We start from the raw sequence: 21,078 nt of genomic DNA, 5'->3' as shown, positions 1-21,078 counted from the left end.
AGAGAGAAACTTACAATAAGGACATTTTATTTTTTTTCACGATGTTACCTTTTTTTGGGAGGGTATCTACATTACTGTATTGCTTAAGATGTGGGTGTCGTCGTATGTGCATGAACAGAGTAATAGTTATTGACATGAGAGAAACAGTTGCTATCGCTATTGTTGGCTATATAGCTTATTGCGTCATTACTGTATTGTATAAGCTAAAACGGTAAAAAAAAGAACAATGGGAGCCATAATAAGAAAAAGGAACCATATAAAATGAAAGGATGGGGAGGTATATGCACAAGAAGGAAGAAAGATTCATATTGAACGGTGTTGTTATTTACGGCTCAATCCCAGAAAGCGGATAAGTTTGCTTGGAAGTGATGAAGAGCTAGAAATAAGGATAAGTTTTAGATCGCAGGTCAATCCTATCTACTAAGCTTAGAGCGCTGTAGCTGTCAAGTACTTACAGTTTCTTCTTTTTCGAGAATGCGGTTTTTAGCGTAGTAGAGGCAGTGGTAGAAGAAGAAGTAGAGGATAATGAGGATGGTTGCTGCTTATATAGATTTACATAGCGCTGCTGCTGCTGCTTAGCAGGATAGTAGCGATAACGATTATATGGCTGTTGTTGCTGCTGCTGCTGCTGATCTTGATACTGCTGCAACCGTTGCAGTATACTCGTATGTGCCAACTTGAGAGCATCCAGCTCATCTCGTGTTTCCATATATTGCCGTTGAAACGACTCTGCTCGAGCGTCTGCTTCAATCGCATCTTGGGCCAACTGCTTGATCTCCTGCAAGATGAATTGTGTGGTTTCGTGCATCTGCATCAATGAGTTTTCGTCGTCGGTTTCTTCGGATATCTCACATAGCTGTGGTTTACGGGACCATGAGTGTCGATGGCTGTGGGCGTCTCGGTTGCTTATAGGCTGTGGTGATGGCGGAGTAGGAGGTAACGATTGATGATGATGCTGGTACTTGGACATGAGCATGTCGCTATCGTGAGATGGGGGAAGGATAGCGACAGACAAGGCCATTGGAGCAAAGCAGGTGTTAAGGGAAAGGGCTGGGTGTATTTGTTAGAAGGGAACAGAAACGTAAGAAATAACGAATGGCTAAGAAGGAAAAGGACGTCCATTTTATATATGCGCATGGATTAGATCGATAGTAATCACACAACTCCAATATCAGACAATGAGCAAAATTGAACACAAAAGAGAAAAAAAAGTGCATTGTTTTGGGGATGTACATGCTATTTTCGCCACCACGAACAATGATGCCACCTTACAGCGCCATTGAATCCGGGGAATATTATGCATTTCATGTCGTTGATTTAGCCATGAGAAATAGGGAGGCTATACCGCTATTGACAGCCTGCTACTGCTGCCTGTATCGTTTTCAGCTGATAGCTTTTTCAATGATGATGAAGATCAAGAACAGGAGAGAAAAAATGGCGACAAGGGAAAGGATACAAAAAAAAGTACTATACAGAGTGGAAAATAGGGGGTGAGTCGAACCTTGGACTGACACTCTTGATCCTCGCTCCTTCTCTTTTCTTTCCATTTTGCTCTTCTTTTAGAATAAGTACCTTTTTATATTTTTTAATTCAAAACAAAGAGGAAAAAACCATGCTATTAGAATATGCTTTACAGACCATCTTGATTCTACCAAGTGCCGTGGCACTGCTATTGGCAACCTGTCTACTGTCCGCTCAGCTCTTTGTCGTACCTCTACATTTTTTACCCGATGCTGTCGTGACCCGTCTACGGCGATCACCCGCTAGCACTTGCTACGGCAGTGACTCTTCGCTGGTAAAAGCATACGACTTTGTAGTTGTGGGAGGTGTGCAACAGCTTGTTTTTTTTTCATTTGATAAATCTATAAAAGATTCCATAATAAGTAGATTGACCCTCATACTGCTGCTATCATGATTCTATAAAGGAACGTTGTCTAGCCACGTATGGTTTATGCGGCTGCGGAAGCAGCATCCTAAGGCTTCCATCCTCTTGCTCGAGCCACCATTACTCGACTACCGATCATTAATATTCACGTTTTTCGCTGGGTTAGATATAGGCGTGAGCCACAACGTGCCTGTAAGTTATCGTCTAACTCGTACAACAACAGATGACAGCAACATCCGATAATAACGATAATAGATGCTAGTACTTTCGCGCATACCCTTTTTATCGAGCATCTTCGACTGTTGAACTAGCGCAACAAGCAAATCCAAAACTCCCTTACGTACGCCTTGTGGTCAGCACATTTGAAATGCTTATCAACGAGTTGGCCCGAGACTTGGCTGCACACGAAGATCCGGCCATTAAACTACCGTGCTATCGCATCGTCCAGCGAGTGGATCCATCCATGGTTGAAAATGGAGCAATCGGATGCCGTCGTGTGTTCCCTATCCAGTACAGCAGCCTGCGTAACGAGCAAAACCTTAAAGTCCTCCTAGGAGTAGAATCCATTACTTGGCTTGGCAACACCAGAGATCGACGTCTTGCTGTCCAAATCAATATCCAAAACCAGGGTAATTACTCTATTCTCACAACAGAGAAAAAAACAGAGAGAGAGAGAGAGACCCGTTGATGTGATACACATGCTAATATGACTTGTTGTTCTCGATATAAATCCACGAAAAAAGACCAGCCTTTTGTATTTTATGTCAACCGCGACCTACATCTTTTTGATACAATCAATGCGGCAGGCTCTGCAGAGCCATCTATCCAAGAGCATCAGTTCGACCAAGTCACAGATTTTCAACGAGGCGATGTAGACGACGATGATGATGATGATGATGACGACAATGACTTTGGTATCAGTCATGACGGTGAAAAAGTAGGAAACTCACTTCACCAATGTTTTTATGCATTTCGTCGCACCAGTGTGGATGAAGACAGCTGTGCGCTGTGGACATTTGATCTTGCCGAAGAGTTTGACGGTGACCCTTCGTCCGATCCAACCAGTGCTATTGAAATCCTAGTTGGCTTTGCACACGCATCGTCCGCAACAACATCTTGTTCTTCTTCCGTACAGCAACATCATGACAAGGCCGAATTCTTTGAAACTGCCACATCCTTTAAAGTATTGCCTCTCACCCAGGTATCTGAAGGCTGGGTTGGGCTAGAAATCCAACAGACGGTGTATAACGACAGCAAACATCATTTGATGCACTGGGGATACGAAATCATTCAGCGTGTTTTCGACAGCTTGAATTCAGATGGGATTGTGGATATCCATTCGGATACTGCATCAGTTAATACGATTCCACAGTCGCCTGGTCTTTCACCGACAACTGCGACAACGACGGAACAAGAGCCGCTTACACCGACTACTACAACATCGACACGCCACTCGAATATGTTTCCACATTATGCACGTGTGCATCGGCCGACAGTAGATCATCTTGTGGTCAAGGACGACGGTCCTAATGCATACTTTAACAATAAAGACAACGACGATCAACAACATCGCTTACCATCGTATCTGTCCCGCATATGGAACCTCGTTTTCGTCGAACAACAGCACGCCAAGCACAACGTATCGCAATTACTGGCTGACCCATCCATGGCAGAGAAGCAACATCCGTTTTCAGCAACATTTGCTCGGTTATTACAAAGTCGTGCCACTTGCTTTCAACAAAACAATCAAGATGACCATCCTGCCATCTTGCGATCGACGACAGTGGTACAATCTCGCGAGCTCCATCGTCATCAACCATCTGGACAACAACAACAACAACAACAACAAGATCAAGTAATCGTGGACGATGAAGAAGAAGAGGAGGAAAACGATGGTCGGCGTTCGTCCTACGGATCTTTGAGCGATTTAGAAGGCAATTATTATTCTTCTGACCCATACAATTTGGTGCGAGATAACGAAGAAGAAGAGGATGATGACGATGAAGAGGATGACGACGACGATGACAATGACACAGCAACGGCAACAACCAGTGAGGAATACGAAGGCGAGATGGACCAAAGCCAAAGTAGCAGCTCATCATCCTCATCATCTGATAGTTCAAGTGATGAAGCATCGTATGACGACGATAGCGTTGATGTATACAACGAGAACAGTGCCGATGAAGATGAGGAAGAAGAAGTGGAAAGAGGAGGAGAGCAACTGGATAATGATGCCTGCGACGAGGATCGATTGGTGGACATGTCTACAGATGAAGAAGATCATGACCAGAGATATCATCATCCAGAATATGATGATGCTAATGACGACAAGAAAGAACTCGAGTTGGATACACAAGAAGAGGAACTTTACGAAGATCAACAAAAGTATACAGAGCAGCAACAGCATTCGGGACGGGAGAATGGAGAAGGACAATACCTACAAGACAACGAGGTGGAGCAGCAAAACCAAGCAGAAATCGAGGGTATGATAAACACCCAGCAAGCTAGCGACATACAAGAAGACGCGGCTATGGAATTTCATCAACAGCATCAACAAGTGTCGGCTGATGAAGAAGAAGAAGAAGAGGAGGACGATAATATCACAGTAAAAGAGTCGAATGACTCAAAACCTGTGCAACCGGAGCATGATGACACTGTTGCACCAGCCATCGACGAGGCACAATCTGTCAAGGATACGCCAGACGCTAACCAAGAAATGATCGACGACGAGCTGGATGCGGTCATTGAAGGCCTATCCTCTCCTTCTCCACAACAACCTTTAAATACAGCATCGGAACCATATTTCTACGAAGCAAAAGACGAAGTAGCAGTAACACAAGAGGAACAAGAGACAGGAGCAGTCGCTGCCAGGGAGGACGGAACGGACGAACAGTTCTCGGATGCCCCTGCTCAGGAGACTGATATAACGACACCAACGGAAAAAGAAGAAGAAGAAGAAGAAACACCCACACCTCCAAGCACTGCTGCAGAAGATAAAGAAGAGCTGGAAGTAGCAGAAGAAGAGCAACAGCCCATGTCTAATAGCAAGAAAAAGAGAAAGGCGAAAAAAGCAAAGAAGAGGGCATAATAAAAGCCCTTTATTTTACACTGTAATAAATATTTACTCAGAAATATTTATGCAGGCTGGAGAAAACAAGCTTTTTACAGGACGCCTTTTCTCTTATTGCCCCACCTCTCTTTCTCTAATCAATCCACCAATATCGAATTTGAATTCTAATGGAAGATCATCGCGTTCCATCTTTTGTTCAATACCCTCAACAGAAACGAAAGAGAACCCTCTCGGATGCTATCGATGCTTCTCCGTTCCGAGCTCCAAAAAGACAAGGTCACTCCTTTCTTTTTTGTGCTGATTGCAGGAAATGAAGAAGTTTGATCCTCTTTTTTATTGACACAGTGAATGTAATTTTATAATTAATAGAACGAGAGCTGTTTACGGCACGGTCAGGCAGCACTTGTGTTGAAAAAACTGACGCCCTTGTGGTAAGTAATATATCGTGTGAGTTATTTTTGATGAAAGTGCGCTTTCTAACTGATATATTTCTTTATGCATTACACACTGCAGTGTTTTACGACTTTGAAAGACCAAGTGAATACTGTGCCGCACGTGGCAGAAGAGTAAGCCTTCTAACTAATGTGCTCAAGTTGATTACGGTAGAAGCTCCAAAAGTTTCTTCTTCTAAGACCGTGAGTTTAGAATGGATACGGATGAACGTAAAGTGTTGGCGATTGCGGTGGCAACGGCAACAGCAAGTGAAAAGGAGACGGAGAAAGAAGGGAGAAAAGATGCAGCAGCAGAGACAACGCCACTCGCAGCAACAGCAAGAGCAGCCAAGGAGAACGAGCAGAGCATGACTACGACCTCCAAAAACGAAGAGAACACTACAACTACTACAACAACCTTCCAGCAATCCGTTTCCGTCACTGATACCAAGCCATCCACTACCAGCAACGACAATCATAATAGCAAAGATTTGAGCCACATTACCGTCATCACCAACATGGACTCGACCCGAGAGGACGAGGGTGCTGATAGGAACAACATCAAGGATAACACCTTGGATGAAGATGAAGACAATCAGAACGTCCCTGATAAAGAACAGCAACGAGAGCAGTCAGCTGACGCTGTGCCACCGGATTCAACAAAGAAATCAGATGACAAACTGGATGGCGAGCCAGTGGCACATGAAGAGGAAACATCAAAAGAATTTATCAATGATGAACCAACAGCAGAAGAAGCCACCAGCAATGTAATAGTAACAACTCAAGTCAGCAGTACCATGGCGGTTGATTTTGAAATTGACGTCAAAGATGAAGAACCCAAGCAAATCCTTACTACCACCACTACCGCCACTACCAGCAGCAGCAGCTCTGGGCAGACAGCTGATCTGTCGGCAGAAAGTAAAGAAGGAAAGGAAGAAGTTGGCAATGGCGACGAAGAAGGCGCAAGCGTAGCAAGTACGGCTGTCGGCGAGCATCAGCAAACAAATGAAAAGGAAGAAGGAAAGGCAGACGGACAGCCCTGGCTCTCTTCTATCTGGAGTACAATCACATCCTCGTTCAGCTGGCGATCCAAAAAATGATCAACCAACCGTCAATTCTAACCTGCATTCATTTTACTTTTCTTTGTATCTCTCTTTCGCCTTCGCACAATTACTTTACCCGCTCTACACTAATCACCTCATTAAACAACATGGCTCTAGCTGCAACTTTTCACAATCAAAAAAACCGATAAACAGGTATAAGAACAATGTACTGTGTGTGTGTGTGTGTGTTACTGCTGCTGCTATTACTATTGCTCATTGGACATTGGGAAAAACGTACAAAGAAAAGCGATAGAGCGACATAGAACAAGCAAAATGACTAGGTACAGAAATCAAATAGATAATTACAAGTAGAAAAAAAATTAGGCCTAGTATGTGAGATGAAAAGGGCACAAAAAAATGCGGATATACATAGAAAGGGCGGCTTAAGATAAGTAAATAATGTAGAAGAAGCAAGTGCATATAGTAAAGTAGTGTATAGGATGGAAAGAATAAAAAAGTATGTAGTTTAAGCATGAGCTTGATGATGATGATTATCATGATGATGATGGTCGGGTAAGCCAAAGTTTCGATGCAACTTGGCCTTCTTCTTTTGCTCGCGCTTCATGGACCATGCCTTCATGGCAAACATGAAGAAGACATAGCATAGCGTCATTGAGCTCAATGCAACACAGACGTTCATCATGAACATCATGTCGACGTTGTTCCGACGCAGCCAGGTGAGAGTGCCCGAGTTGGATGCCATGAACAAGATGGAGCCGGCAATCAGCAAGAAGGCGCCAATGGCTTCACTTGGAGGACGCGTGGGCTGGTTGGACATGGGAGGAGCGCGGTACAATGTGATGTAGGTCAAGAAGCGGCACATGGCAGCCAAGGCAAGCAACATGCCCCAGAAGTAGTGAATGTTGGTCGAATAGATGGTGTCCTGGTGATGGTTACCCATGGAAATACCAGTGAACAAGACAATCAGGCCAGGGAAGGGGTTCATCGAGTAGGATTGTTGGGGTTCGTGACGAGGGACGTCGAGTGGTGTGTTTAAGATGTTACGTTCCAACAGACGACGCAATGCACGACTTTCGACAATGATGCCCAAAAGACCGCACCACCACCACCTAACAAATCAAACATCCAAGAAAAAGAAGAGTCAGCATCACATCTAAAAACATGTCTGCCTGGAAACAGTTAGCAAACATATTAGAGAAAAACTTACATGAACGCTAAGCTTGCATGCTCCAAGTCCTTGTGGGTCCATTCGGGGTTCTGACCAAAGTGCTCCATCCAGGTATTCGTGATACCATAAATGAAGATAAGGAAGGATTCAATCATTTCAAAACTGAACTTGGCACCGCCGTCCACTCGGTTCCATGCCCAGCCTTGTTCAGCGAATGCGCCAAGATAACGTGCGAATGTCAGGATGCCATAGAAGAAAAAGATGCCTCCCTTGATAAGATGAGCAATACAGCCGAGCACAGTCCAGGATCTATAGTTCGGAAAAAGATTTATGAAATTTGACGGTTAAATATTTTCTTGCCGCTAATCTATCATCATCAACAAACCCTTTGCCCCCCCCCCGGCTGAGATTTTGATATATTTTACCTGCAGACACCATGATATACGACAAGACCGCTCAGTGTTTGAGTAAAGATGAGAATGACAAAGACGCGACCCACAATGGTGTGCCAGTAGCGGCAGACGACGTTGGTGAAGGGATTGTAGGCGGTGGCAACAAAGACCTTTTTCACGATGTTGGGGATATAGGGCAGCAGCTTGTCAAACAAGCGGTTGATCAAGGATGGCTTCTCATTGTGACGCATCATGACAGGGTCTTCTTCCTCAAGGTCGATAGGCGACATGGCGATATTGTCCTCGTCCTCTTCCTCCTTATCGTAGCGGAAACCGTCGCCGTCGCTGCTGTGGCTGTTGTTATGCAACGTTTCTTCAGAATGCTCGCTGTGGTGATCAGATGATGATGATGATGCTGAGCGATTGACCAGGTGAACGCTCTCTAAGCGGTCATAGTGGGCAGCTGCATCTTGTTGAGACCGACCCACAGCATTGGCAATCTTGCGCACAACACCGACTGATAACTGGGCAATCATCAGTAAGAAGATAATCCAGCCCATCGAGTGATGGACATTGCCAGCGTAAAGGTGAGGTACAGAGTGGCCATACAGCTTGCCGAAAAAGTAACCAAACAACGCAACAATGAAGGTTAGGATTTGGACTGGTACATGTAAAGAGGACCGGCCAATGCCAAACATTATGCCTATTGTTATACATGTATGCGAAACGTGTATAATAGTAAATGTTAGATAAGGGTTCGACATGTCAAATATCCATGCGACGATGACTCAAGCACTGTACCTAATGGCATCAAGACCCAGAAAGCAATCACCATGAATACGACGTGCGTGTAGAGATACCCCTTGTTTTCAGGGAATAAGGCATAAGACATAGGTTCGTCACCCGTGGCGTTGAAGGCAGGCATCGGTGGGTCTTCCTCCATGCCGCCCATGCTGTGTGTGTGCTGTTCTTCGGCGGATGCGAGTGCGGCAGCAAGTGCCAGCAGTATGCTGGCAATTGGGAGTAGTGGCGATGACAGTGTTAACTGGGCCATGAGTATGAGGTGAGGAAGAAGATGAAGAACAGTGACAATAATAAAAACAGGAAGAAGAGAAAAAAAAAGAAGAAAGAAGAACTAAAAAAGTAAAGAGACGTCGCGTAAACTTTTTTTAATGTTGTTTCAGCTGGCACAGAGATAATTGCTTACTCAACCCTTGGTTTTGATGAGGTCTCTGATATTTTTCCGACATCGCCTCCTGTTCTTCTTTCGCTTCAGTTCAATTCCTATACAATCATGACAGCTCAAAACCCATCCCTTCTCTTCTACGCGACACGTCACTTTGATGACGATGAAGCAGGAATGGAATTGTTGTTGTACGTGCGTGGTCCAGTTCCCGGCGCCTTGGCCGTAGCTTGCCGCAGTCGACAATTGCTAGATTAATGACAAAAAAGTGGCGTGTCGTAGTAGTACGGGCGGATAAACATCGACCTTGCAAGCTCACGGGGAAACCTGTGCGCCGGGTATGCCGAAGAAGATCCACTGTTACACAAGAGAGCGGCAACAATAAAACAGAAGTCTAGCGAAGTGTTTCTTAAAAATTCTTTCATGGTTCCGACCCGATGGATGCCGATTGAAAAACAAATCTGTTTAGGTCTTTTAATTCAGCGACGGCTGGACCCAAGAAGTCTTTTCAATGTGTTGCTAGGATAAGTAGTTTGGTTACCAAGGTAATCATCTGCCTAATTACAGATTATACAGCAAAGAACAAAGAGACGCCTTTTGTTTCTCTCGTGTTTCGCTGTACGACCTTATGACGTTACACTTTTTTTATTTTGAAGGGTCAACAAGAATTTTGTAAAATGAAAAAAAAAGTCCAGAAGCCGCTGCAGGTATAATTCATGTGACAGGTGCTTATAAGCATACTATAGGCGGTCGCATTGTGCATGAATTATGTACTGCACCCCCCAATTCCAAAGTTGTTTAATTTGAAAAATCCTAGGCTGGCTTAATTTATTTGAATGGGAAGAATTGAAAAAGGTCAACTTCATGATACTAATGGCGGTCATGTTCTGCTTGTGATTGTTTACATTGTTTTTGTGTTGTGTACCTCTTCATCGCCAGCAGAAAAACTTTTTCCTTCGGCGCAAGATTAGCCGATTGAAGAGCTTGCATCGGCCATACAATCTGCCCGTTTGTGAAGGGTGACACCAACTTCCTACGCCCATACTTAAAGGTTCGCTGGCCCATGTCCAGCCTGCTTCTTCTTGACGATGGACTAAGAAAGTGTGATATTGCTGTTGAAACTCAAGTTGTAAGGGCGTGTGTGTGTGTGTAAAGGCAGGAAGTGACGCATTCGGAAGAATAAACATTTTGCGTATAACCGTATAATAATCGCAGCTCTTACGGAGGCAAAATTCAGAACCGCTGTTCTTCTTTTTAAAACAGCCAAAAAAATTCTATGGGCTTCTGTAGATCTGGATGCTTAACTTAAAAAGCAAATGTAACACTCCCGTAAACTAAAAAGTCCTCATTTGCGGTTCTGACAACATCCATGTTTACTAATTGGAAACAAAACTAGCGTAATGTTTAGATTTACCATTTTAGATTGTTTTGGAACTGATAAGAAGAAGAAGAAGGCCCGTTAATGTACGGTACATGCGCATGGGTAGCAATGATGACGATACATAGTGTTCATGGATGATGATGATGATGACGATGAGCAAACGCGCTTAATTAATCATTATCCAGCTCGTACAGTATGTGCATCGTGCCTATAACTTTATTTACAAGTATACCTGATTAATGCGATGGAACTCTTCAACTCGGTAAAGAGATGTGCCGCTTGAGCGAGAATTCGGGTGTACCAGGTGTCTGCTACCGCACCATCAGGGCCGCTTCCCTCCCACCAGCAAGTTTTTCTCCGCTTCACCGCCATAACCATAAATATGGATGGACCGCACCTGGTAAACATACAGTATTCCGCAGTATATCACTATTTGTTAATACTAGAATACCGACGACAATATGTTCTCTTTGTATATAAGTAGAACTTGGCGGGAAGACATTGTACAATGAAAAGGGGATGGGCGCGGACCATCAGGCGTGCACTATGTCATTTGTGAGAAGAGCAAGTCCCACGAAGGATTCGGTTTTAAGAAATACCGATCTTATCGACCCGTGTCCTTATACTACACTTTGTACTAAGTTACAAACACAGAGTTTATAGTAAACTTATTATCCTGGAAGGGTAAGAGGTATAAACGAAAACCAGTGTGGTTTTGTTATCACTTTGGATAAATGAATATTTATGCTGCTATCTGAACTGACCCCCAAATAAATGCATGAGTCTTCTGTATGGGCCCTCCGGCGAGAAACGCGTAATGTATATTACTGTACTACTTTAAAAGCAAAAGAGATGATCAGTCATACATAAGCCCTCATTCTTTCCACAAAAAAAAAACAATCAAGGCGAACGGAAAAACTCTATCCCCGCCCCCGCGGAAGAAAAGAATACTGCGCAGTCTTAGCCTCAGGCATTGCTATTTAATACACTGTAAACATTCTTCAAACTGTGCCGCAAGGTAAGATGATTGAGGAATGGTCATCCACCCATATTCGCTGATAGTTAACTTTGTTTCGCATCAGAACACCAAGTGATCTTAAATAATACCATGACCGTCCCCTTAGTGGTACATTCTTATTCGGGTAAGTACACTATGTAAAGAACATTTATCATCGTTGTCTCGTTTTGCCAAGCAAGCTTTTAACCCGTATGGAGCCGTACGCTTGCTAACAGTAGGTATCTGAAGCTATGTAACACTAGTGCCCAATACTACTAAACATCAAATGCTACTACTGCGGTCGAGAATCGCAACAGCGAAGTGATGTTTTACTGAGCAAACTGAGAGAACGACTACAAAGGTTTGATAAACGCGTTTAGCTAGAGCACGATATCCAACAAAAAATAAGCTAATTTTGATCGAAACGAAAGATATGCGTTAGGATAGAATCGATGCACTAACTACTGTAACAACTACATAGCAAGAGCTTTGAATTTGAAAATTCAGTAATGATTATTACCCTTCTATTTCGTTAACAATGGCACATGTCACCTAGTCTTCAAATATGATACAGCCAAGTATTTTAAACTATTTCGTTGACAAGTCTTACAATAAGGCGAGAGAGACTAAATTCCTGCGATTTTGGATCACATATCCACTACAATTATGGAGAAGACTCTCGCTGAATTACAAGTAATTTCTCTTTGCTCTTTGAATCCGATTCTTCGAGACGGATTCCTCTAGAAGAAGTGTGACCAAGATTAGCAATGACGAGAAGCAACTTATGTACTTGCTGCTGCCTCCGTTGGCCGTACGAATCAAACCATACAGTGTGCTTTGCTCCACATATATACTATAGAGCGTTTTCTACACATGTGTCCATGGTATTGTCGCTGCACCATTCAGTCGTAGACGCTAGAATTTTCTCTCTGATGAACTTCCAACAACAACCATAGTCTATTTATCACATCTGCAAGTACAGCAAGTGTGTCGATGCTTATTACCGAGGCTTCTTTTGCATACTAATAAGTAGTTTTCCTCTATATGTGTCTATGTAACGATTTGATATAAAGCTTCATTAGACAGTACACATCAAACATCCTGAAGCTGCCAAAACTCTTTTGACGACAAGTTCCAATGATATCTTTTCATTTCTATATCATGCGCTATTTCAATTCGAGGTATATAACACAAATCTCATACTTGTGGTACAGTACAGATAAAAGTATATTGCACTATAAGGATGTTTTCTCAAGGCAGAGCCTTATGTAATTAGAGGTGTACATTGGCAGCTCTCTTTGTGATTGGATCTAATGTTCTTTTTACGAACGACGAGCAATGGAAGGAGAAGCGCGGTGCTGATGATCTATGCACCAAGACTATAAGAGACATAGCGTGTACTGATTTACATGCCTGATAGATGATAATGAATACATCTTGGCTCATCCACGGGGTTAAATTCTGCATTCCTACGGACAATACCATTAGAGGTAAATGGTCGGGTAACGCTCGACTGCATTGAGGAGGAAGCTGAGGAAATAATCGACGGACATGACCTTTGCCAAAAGATGAACGTTGGATGCTTTGAGCTGGTCCGCCGCTGGGTTCCGCTTGTATTCATTGGATAATCATAATAGTGAATGATCACACGATACAATAATATTATCCGTTCACTTGAAGGCACCGTTTCTACTGTTTCCGGCCATCGAGCGTCGATTTATTATTCTGAAACACGATGAGTTCGATTGCCGGGCTATAGTATATCAGAAATTTAACACAGCAACAGCGACGGTAATTCAAACTATGCAACAAAGCAGAGAATGATGGTGAAGGCCGTTTATCAGATGAAGAAATTACCATACCCGTTTTATCATTTAGAAGATTGCATAATGTTGAGATCATTCTAGTGCATTGCAACTTTTCGGTTTCTTTGAGGCGCTACATGAGACAGCTACTTTGGCTGTTTGCTTCGCTATCTACTACTGGGCAGTGATACCAGTTAGTGTGACTAATTACAACGATACTCATGATCACGTTTATATGTGTAGTAACCGAAAGAATTTTCTTCTCTGTTTATGTTTGTCTTAACATATACTAGTGAAATATATAGCAACGTTCTCGAGAAGAAGCAATTCGTGTCCTTGGTGACGGATACGCCGTTGCCGACAATCGACCAGGCACGCAGACTGCTTTATCTCAACATGGTTATTATTAAAGAGGTAAAGTTATGCTGTGTCTCCTGGTTGCCGGCTTGTTGTAGTGTAAATTCTCTCAGGACAATTAACGTGGCTAAATCCGATGATGAAGCACTTTGAGCTGTATCCCTTGTAGTACCAGATTGATTGGAAGAGGAGAAATACCGATTTTTTCACCAAAGAATACAACATGGGTTGTAGCATGCGCGTGAACACCTGGTTTACGTAAAACGAAGACCGAAAAATGCACGTAAATCATTGATATGTTGAGGCAGCCATGGCTCATGATGGCCTTTATACACCTTTCTGTAGCGATTATACAGATCCAACCTAATGGGTAACATCATAGCTAAGGTGAGATGACACAGATACCATCACAAAAGATAATCTACTACTTACATCAATGTTATGGCGTAGATGATAATCAGCCATCATAGCATCCGCCACTTGACGAGAAGCACCGAATGAGCCAAATTTACAAATAACTTTATGATGGATCCCTCCCTCCAATGAATTGTCCCACCCGCCCCATTATGATCACCAATGCGCTGGAAAAAAAGGCAACATGTATAAGTTACCGCACGGCACAGGAGGAACTGCTACCGTCCAGATTGCCTGGGCTTATCATCACTGGAGAAATTGCTTCAGCCCATCCTTTAAATTCAAAGGTTGCGAGTATTTTGCAAGGCAGCTCAAGCTCTAATCCTGCCTTTAAAATGTTTACAGTGGTCCCCCCCCCCGTTTAGATCAACCTCAAAAGGGGTCTTAGGAAGATTGAAGCTATAAATGAGGGTTGAAGGGTGAGGACGGGGTTCCAATAAAGTCTAAACGCAAAGGTCCCATAAAAAGGGTTGACACACCTGAGGGTTACATTTAAATATCTGAGGGTGATCTTAACAGTGGAACACTGTATCAATCTTATAAAGTACCTCCACTATTGCATCATTACATGTCTTTATGAACATTTACACTGCTTTTTGTCTTGAATGTTTTATATAAAATTATGAAAGAGGCACGCTTGTGTCATGAACATTTCTCGACCTCTACCAAGTGATCATTCCCAACCTCAGTGATCACATTGTGAATCCCCCGACATCAATATCGTCAATCATTATCATCCGACTTATCAACCCTTTATACCAATCTTCTCGTCTATTCACATTATTTATTTCTATTGTGAAAGATACATATATGTATAATAGTTAGGTATACCGTCTATTTTTTCTGTTCATGGGGTGAAGCTCTAATGAGTGGGGAAGAAGATGCTTCATTATTAGCTTAGTGTAGACATCTTTGTGTATTTAAAAAGGGAGCATAAACAAGATGCGTGATGAGGGTGCGTGTGTCTTGGCCAGTGCTTTTTCTTTGTTTTTGTTCGAGATGTTGTTAGATGAAACCTCAAAAAGTGTGGTGTATGGATTAGCCATCATCCTTTAAATGAGTATGGTTTGAGTACAGGTTGTCCTAGATCAGTAAGTCTTACAATTACATAACAAACGACCAAGTCGTCAGCAAGGCGATAATACATCTAAAAAGCTTCCACGAAAAAAAAAATGGTTGTGCTGTGGACCACACAATTACAAAAATTGTGGCGAGGCACACAAAACCAAGAAATCCACACAAAAAACTCCCCACAAGTTTAGGTTTTCCTTATGCACTGGCCACATTATTTTTTTAAAAAGTATATTTAACGTGTTTACGGGTACAAACGTCGACCTGTTCTCAACCACTGAGCACCGACTGCAAGCAGAGGCCGGGGAGGCAAATCCACACGGAGCAACCACTAGGTTATCGAAAGCTCAAAATTGAAAGAAAGTGCTCAAGTAAGAAAAGCAATATTTCGACTACAAGGTTTATAGAGGAACAGCAGAAAAATAGTTCAACTTCGAGAATGTAGATGTATTGTTACCCTGAGAACCACCCATAACAAATAAACCAAACATACAAAAGAACCACACACCAAGCGGCAATCAGAATACAATACGTAACTACCGCAGCAACCGCAGCAACTCTACAACTCTCTTGCACCCCCAAATTATCAAAAGGAACAACTATAAATAGAACGAGCCCTTTACCTTGTAAAGATACGATGAACAGCTTGTTGAATAAGAGCATTACCGCAGCATCCGCAGTAACAACAACTACCGCAGCATCCGCAGTAACAGCAAGTTACCGCAGCATTGGCGTTGCGCAGCAACCGCAGCAACCGCAGCATGAATTATCTTAGACATTATTAAATAACCAGAAAGATATAAATACCCCATCATTTTTATTTGAATAAAGACATTGAATTTCTACCTCCCACTTTTGACTTAACTTTTCAAGTGTTGTTTTCAATCACTCAAGACCTAAACACGGCTTGTTTTATCTTACATACTGTTTATTGCTCATAACTGAAGCTAAATAAACTCTTCTATTAAGACCAGACGTAACATTCCTGCTCTTATTTCTCATTTACTTGGACAGACGTAACATTCCTGATCCTTATTCCTCATTCATTTTGGACAGACGTAACATCCCTGATCCTCATTTCTACTCACTGAGCTTAATCAAGACAACAGCTCCCTACTATTTACAACCTTGGACATAACCCATACACATCTTTACCTTATTTTACACTCATATCACTTCACAACCCGTCTGTAATAAACGATATTATTACTGGTGCTCACTACAAACATACACATAAACCGTTACGCAACTACCTGGAATACCCCAAATTCACCGTAACAGTATATTATAATGTATTTTAATAAGAGAATGAATGAAGGTGATGTAGTCCTAGCCGGCGCGCACACTTGGGGAAGTAACGTCCGTTTTCGAGGTGCGTCACGAACAGGCGGCACACCATCCTTGCCATTGTAGTTGAGCCTGTAGTGGTGGCTTGCAGTAATACTAAAACAGTTTTCCCCAGTGCACTCCAAAGTTCCTCGTCATGCCTGCAGGTAAGTAACAATCCGGATGGAAAGCTTTGAGGAGGCTGTGATAGTACTTCAGAGGCAAAGGCGTCGATCATGTAGTGCCGTTGTCGCAACCGGTTGATTCCTGGATACACCTTTGACATTTGTCAGTTTATACGCTCCTCATTGCGTTTCTCACTACGCCGTATACTACGCCCCTACCTATCGTGGAAACCCCGACTAGCCAATCCAGCTGTATGTAAGCCTGTGATCGCCAGAGCAATGACCTATGGACATAACAAAGAATACTAACTTCATCATCGGGCCCAAATTTACTCTGTGTACAAAAAAAACAGATATCCGTTCGTAAGTAGCAACTGTAAAGAAAAGGCGAAAAAAGCAAGGAGAAGGGTTGCAAAAAAAGAAAGAATACTAGGGGAGGCAAAGGTCGTCCGCCTGATCAAACATGGAAGAACCGTTATCAAACTGCTCTTGTACCTTTTGCTTCCTTCTTCTGCGACAAACAAGTGACCGATCAATGACTTACCTTGCTCCATTCTTTTCGTAGCACATTGATGGCCGAGCATTTTCTTGTCGTTGCTAGGCACGCTCGAAACGAAACATTCAGCAATTGAAGTTGTTACCCAGTACGCTACATCCGTGCAACTACGTAAAGAAAACGCAAACCAAGAGAGGGACGCATGAGAAAACCCTGGCATTATTCCAGACAACTCTCAGATATCATCTTGATTTACTCGGGCGCTCCTCCAAGTCATCGGCCTGGATTCTACCCTCCTTTATAAACCTTATATAGCAAAGACACAAACATACGACGCAAACCAAGAGAGGGACGCATGAGAAAACCCTGGCATTATACCAGACAACTCTCAGATATCATCTTGATTTACTCGGGCGCTCCTCCAAGTCATCGGCTTGGATTCTACCCTCCTTTTTATACCTTATACAGCAAAGACACAAACATACAACGCAAACCAAGAGAGGGACGCATGAGAAAACCCTGGCATTATACCAGACAACTCTCAGATATCATCTTGATTTACTCGGGCGCTCCTCCAAGCCGATGACTTGGATTTACCCTCCTTTATATACCTTATATAGCAAAGACACAAACATACGACGCAAACCAAGAGAGGGACGCATGAGAAAACCCTGGCATTATACCAGACAACTCTCAGATATCATCTTGATTTACTCGGGCGCTCCTCCAAGCTCCAAGATTTTGGAGAAGTAATCAGAACTAAAAAAAAAAGGTAAAACTACAGTTATGTTAAGAGTCACTGATTCAAACCGTAATCTTTCTTTTACGTAAACATCTAAGATGCTTAATATCATAGCAACCAGTGCAAGCTAAAAAGAAATTCTAATAGGCTAAAACAACTTTGAAGAGATTACTGGTACATCTAACAGTCTGTTGCTCATTCTTTATCGTAGCGAACACTCCAGCTTACTATTGCAAGACAGTGCGTGACTGTTCCACCAAAGTTAGCAAGCAACCCGTGCGTACTTCGCCACTCAAATACGTAAACTGGTACTGACGCTGAATATTTGTACTACGTACTTCCTATTTAGGATTTTACATACCAATCTTTTCTGTGCCTCGTTTCAGTAGATCATACAAATAGCTAAAATTGATGTAGCCTCTACTTTGACTCTGTATAACTGTCGCAACTATCACATCATCGTGGTTCAACTAATAAATGATCCACTTTCTTAAGCAAGTTTTACATTGGTTGTTAGCATATAGCACCTTGTACATAATTTAACTTAACCGGAGAGCAAGAAAGTAGGATTTGTATATATTTAAGAGCAAAGAAGAAAGAGAAGTATTATACAGAGGGAAGAGGGAAAGTCAAAGTAGTTGATTCACTTTTCGGAGGAGCTCTAAGACTACAGAGTCGTTGAGAGTCCTAATAAAAATATAATAGCTAGTTAGTATCACTTTGACGCTTCACTGTCTGTTATAGAGATTAAACTCATTACCGATCAGTGTCTTCTTCTTCTTCTTGTTTACTGCTATATGGAGTATCGACGAGAGCTGTAACGGTGCATACCGTTACGACGATATCCAACCTGGATGGTTGACAATCGACAACGCATGGTTGAATATGGAGTAATAGGCGTGGATATTCTAGATAGAAGTTATGATGTAGATCAATACTTAGACGATAGCTAGCCCCCTATTACTCGACGTATATATAAAGACGGGATCCTGAGTGATATGGATCCCCATCGTTTTATCCTTTGATATATCCGAGTCTCACCTTATTCATTGATCCACACTGTCTACCCATTCACGTTCCCGATTGTAAGTATCTGGGCCGACACTGTTACAAGAGCACTGACTGGAGTCAGTTTGCGGTAGTACACAGAGTGAGTGAATGGTACCTTTCCATCGATTCTTTTGAACTTTTTAGCGACACGTCGCATGTTGTCAAATTCGTAGATGTTGCTATCAGTCGCTCTGTGAGCTGACTTGTAGTGAACGCCAGTAGAATGTGTGCTATAGATTCTACCACATAGCTGGTATTGTACTTTGCCGATCTCTATCTGGTCACCGTTATCTTCGCCTAATTGCCAATCATGAGCGACGATGTACTGACAATGTTACGAAGGAAGAGGTTTTGCTTTCGACCTTGGCGTTTATAGCCTTTTGCTACAGCAGTTCGCTAAAGCCAGTTGTGCGGTAGTACTCAAGGTCATCTTCCTAATACACTTTGTCAGTCAGGTGGAGGAGAGATGAGCACTTGCGGGTCTATTCTGCATCAACACAGGCCTCCCGAATCCACATTTTTGCGCTATTATCGGTGGGTGTATATATTTTGTTAGCCTTGAGCCATGTCGTGAATCGTAGATGCGAATAAAATAGCGTTATCCCTAAGGAAACGTTGTAGCATATCTGATAGATCTCCAAATGGTCACTTTCGCAAATACCAAAGGATGCACCGTGATTCCATGCAAATTGGCGGAACGGCAAGACAGGCCCGGTAAAGTCCTTATGTTTCGACGCACTCCAAAGTCTTGAGAGTGACCGTGCTCTTCCATCGTTGCCGATTCTAGCAGGCTCAGGAATATACGGCATAATCACTCTTAATAATATTTGCAAAAGGCTAGTAATCGGCGTTGGGGACAATAGTGATTGGATAATCATTTTGTGAAGTCAAATGAACGGGCTGATCGCTATATACAATAACAAGTATACACGCCATATATGTTAGGATCTATTATACATTCCTTGTAATTTACGTACTTCAAATTGTTCATTGTGAATTTCTTCGGTTGATATTCCTGCTTCTTTTGCTTCTTGATGGGATATCGATTGTCAGATTGCTTCTTGGCACGTTCTTCGCGAGCATTGGCTGCTGCTCCTCTTTCTAAGCAAGCTTTGGCTGATCCCTCGATTCCGCATGCGTTGGCTGCTTCTTCTTTTCGAATATCGTCATTTGTTTTCGATACCCTTCCCAGATTAAGGTGTGGTCAAAGAATCTATATGTTTTTCATACGACCTCAATTACAGGATCCACTTTCACACAAGCAACTAGCTCTTTTTTACCTAGTGAGGTATTGTCACTTCCTTTTCTTGCTCTTGTTTGAATCATTTTCTGTCGAAGGATTCTCTGAACTGCGCTTGTTGGTTTTAGAAATGAGACTTTTTACTAGGCAATTGTTTTGGTTTCTCTGGGGTACAACCATCATTAGGCTTTATGTACTGTAGGCAAATTTAAAGAATGATTTAAGCAGGACGATCACTAAAGGTAAATTCAACGCACCCTCCCTAAAATAAAACTTACGACGGCGGGGAGATCTTATAACGTATGTTCTTGCCAGCAAGAACATGTTCTGGATTACTCTCTTCGTTGCGCAAGTAGTTAAAAAGTTGGGGTAACGCAGAAAAAATTGGTTCGGTTTGTTGGACAAAACGATAAATGTTGCAATGGAAGGAATCCACGCCATTTGTCGTTCTTGTAGCAATTCGTATAAGTTCTTCATGCATCGTTGTCTTGGATCGGAAAATTATGCTCGCAACGCCGGGTCGTAGCACCATTTCGTCCGATTCGTAGTGTGCGGGATTTCTCATTCCATATCATCAGTAACCATGTCAAATATTCGTTCCACAGTGGTTTCGTACATGACTCTGGTATATTCTAAGAATACGTCTCGATGTTCCACTGGAATAACTTCACCCATTATTCGGATACTTTTAACCGATTATTTTCAATGAAAGTAGCAAAACTTAAAAGTGTTGTTGAAAGCGATAAAAAAATCCCAGCTCTCCACACATGATGGATGGCTCACCAACGCCATTCTTCTTAATTTCCAGCACCTTGAACATTGTATTGAAGTACAAGACAAAACTTTCTGTACTCGAACCACCAAGAATTGCCTGAAAAACT

The 21,078-nt window shown here is 42.5% G+C and overlaps 5 protein-coding genes across 5 annotated transcripts; 2 read left to right on the top strand and 3 right to left on the bottom strand.

Annotated features, from left to right (window-relative positions):
- Positions 1-321: 321 nt before the first annotated feature.
- On the bottom strand, positions 322-1,112 carry BDB00DRAFT_932054 (uncharacterized protein; the record flags this gene model as incomplete). Its single annotated transcript, XM_053129061.1, has 2 exons — positions 456-1,112; positions 322-376 (listed from the first exon to the last, which is right to left on the bottom strand). Exons 1-2 carry the CDS (start codon positions 1,019-1,021, stop codon positions 322-324), a joined length of 621 nt encoding a protein of 206 aa, XP_052975546.1. The 5' UTR covers positions 1,022-1,112.
- Positions 1,113-1,963: 851 nt separating this feature from the next.
- On the top strand, positions 1,964-4,973 carry BDB00DRAFT_941702 (uncharacterized protein; the record flags this gene model as incomplete). The annotated part of the gene is made up of 3 exons (XM_053129377.1): positions 1,964-2,514; positions 2,827-3,851; positions 4,056-4,973. Exons 1-3 carry the CDS (start codon positions 2,253-2,255, stop codon positions 4,971-4,973), a joined length of 2,205 nt encoding a protein of 734 aa, XP_052975545.1. The 5' UTR covers positions 1,964-2,252.
- A 20-nt stretch (positions 4,974-4,993) lies between these two features.
- Positions 4,994-6,653, top strand: BDB00DRAFT_629124 (uncharacterized protein). The gene is made up of 4 exons (XM_053118088.1): positions 4,994-5,231; positions 5,325-5,386; positions 5,469-5,521; positions 5,601-6,653. The coding sequence occupies exons 1-4, from the start codon at positions 5,123-5,125 to the stop codon at positions 6,484-6,486; spliced, it is 1,110 nt and encodes a 369-aa protein (XP_052975544.1). The 5' UTR covers positions 4,994-5,122; the 3' UTR covers positions 6,487-6,653.
- A 302-nt stretch (positions 6,654-6,955) lies between these two features.
- On the bottom strand, positions 6,956-8,962 carry BDB00DRAFT_884543 (uncharacterized protein; the record flags this gene model as incomplete). Its single annotated transcript, XM_053128337.1, has 4 exons — positions 6,956-7,559; positions 7,658-7,927; positions 8,044-8,713; positions 8,812-8,962. 4 exons carry the CDS (start codon positions 8,960-8,962, stop codon positions 6,956-6,958), a joined length of 1,695 nt encoding a protein of 564 aa, XP_052975543.1.
- Positions 8,963-15,669: 6,707 nt separating this feature from the next.
- BDB00DRAFT_843682 (uncharacterized protein) lies at positions 15,670-15,980 on the bottom strand (the record flags this gene model as incomplete). The annotated part of the gene is made up of 1 exon (XM_053124973.1): positions 15,670-15,980. Exon 1 carries the CDS (start codon positions 15,879-15,881, stop codon positions 15,672-15,674), a length of 210 nt encoding a protein of 69 aa, XP_052975542.1. The 5' UTR covers positions 15,882-15,980.
- Positions 15,981-21,078: the final 5,098 nt, after the last annotated feature.

Source organism: Zychaea mexicana, assembly GCF_025766255.1.
Source record: "Zychaea mexicana strain RSA 1403 chromosome Unknown BDB00scaffold_90, whole genome shotgun sequence".
Taxonomy (NCBI): Eukaryota; Fungi; Mucoromycota; class Mucoromycetes; order Mucorales; family Lichtheimiaceae; genus Zychaea; species Zychaea mexicana.
Note: the sequence above shows the minus strand (reverse complement) of the source record. Positions and strands in the feature narration are given on the sequence as shown.

Excerpts from the sequence above, each read along its gene's own strand:
- BDB00DRAFT_629124 (XM_053118088.1), top strand. The coding sequence starts at position 5,123 with ATGGAAGATCATCGCGTTCCATCTTTTGTTCAATACCCTCAACAGAAA. Across the intron at positions 5,232-5,324 it reads CCGAGCTCCAAAAAGACAAG|AACGAGAGCTGTTTACGGCA; the intron begins GTCACTCCTTTC and ends TATAATTAATAG. Across the intron at positions 5,387-5,468 it reads AAAAAACTGACGCCCTTGTG|TGTTTTACGACTTTGAAAGA; the intron begins GTAAGTAATATA and ends TACACACTGCAG.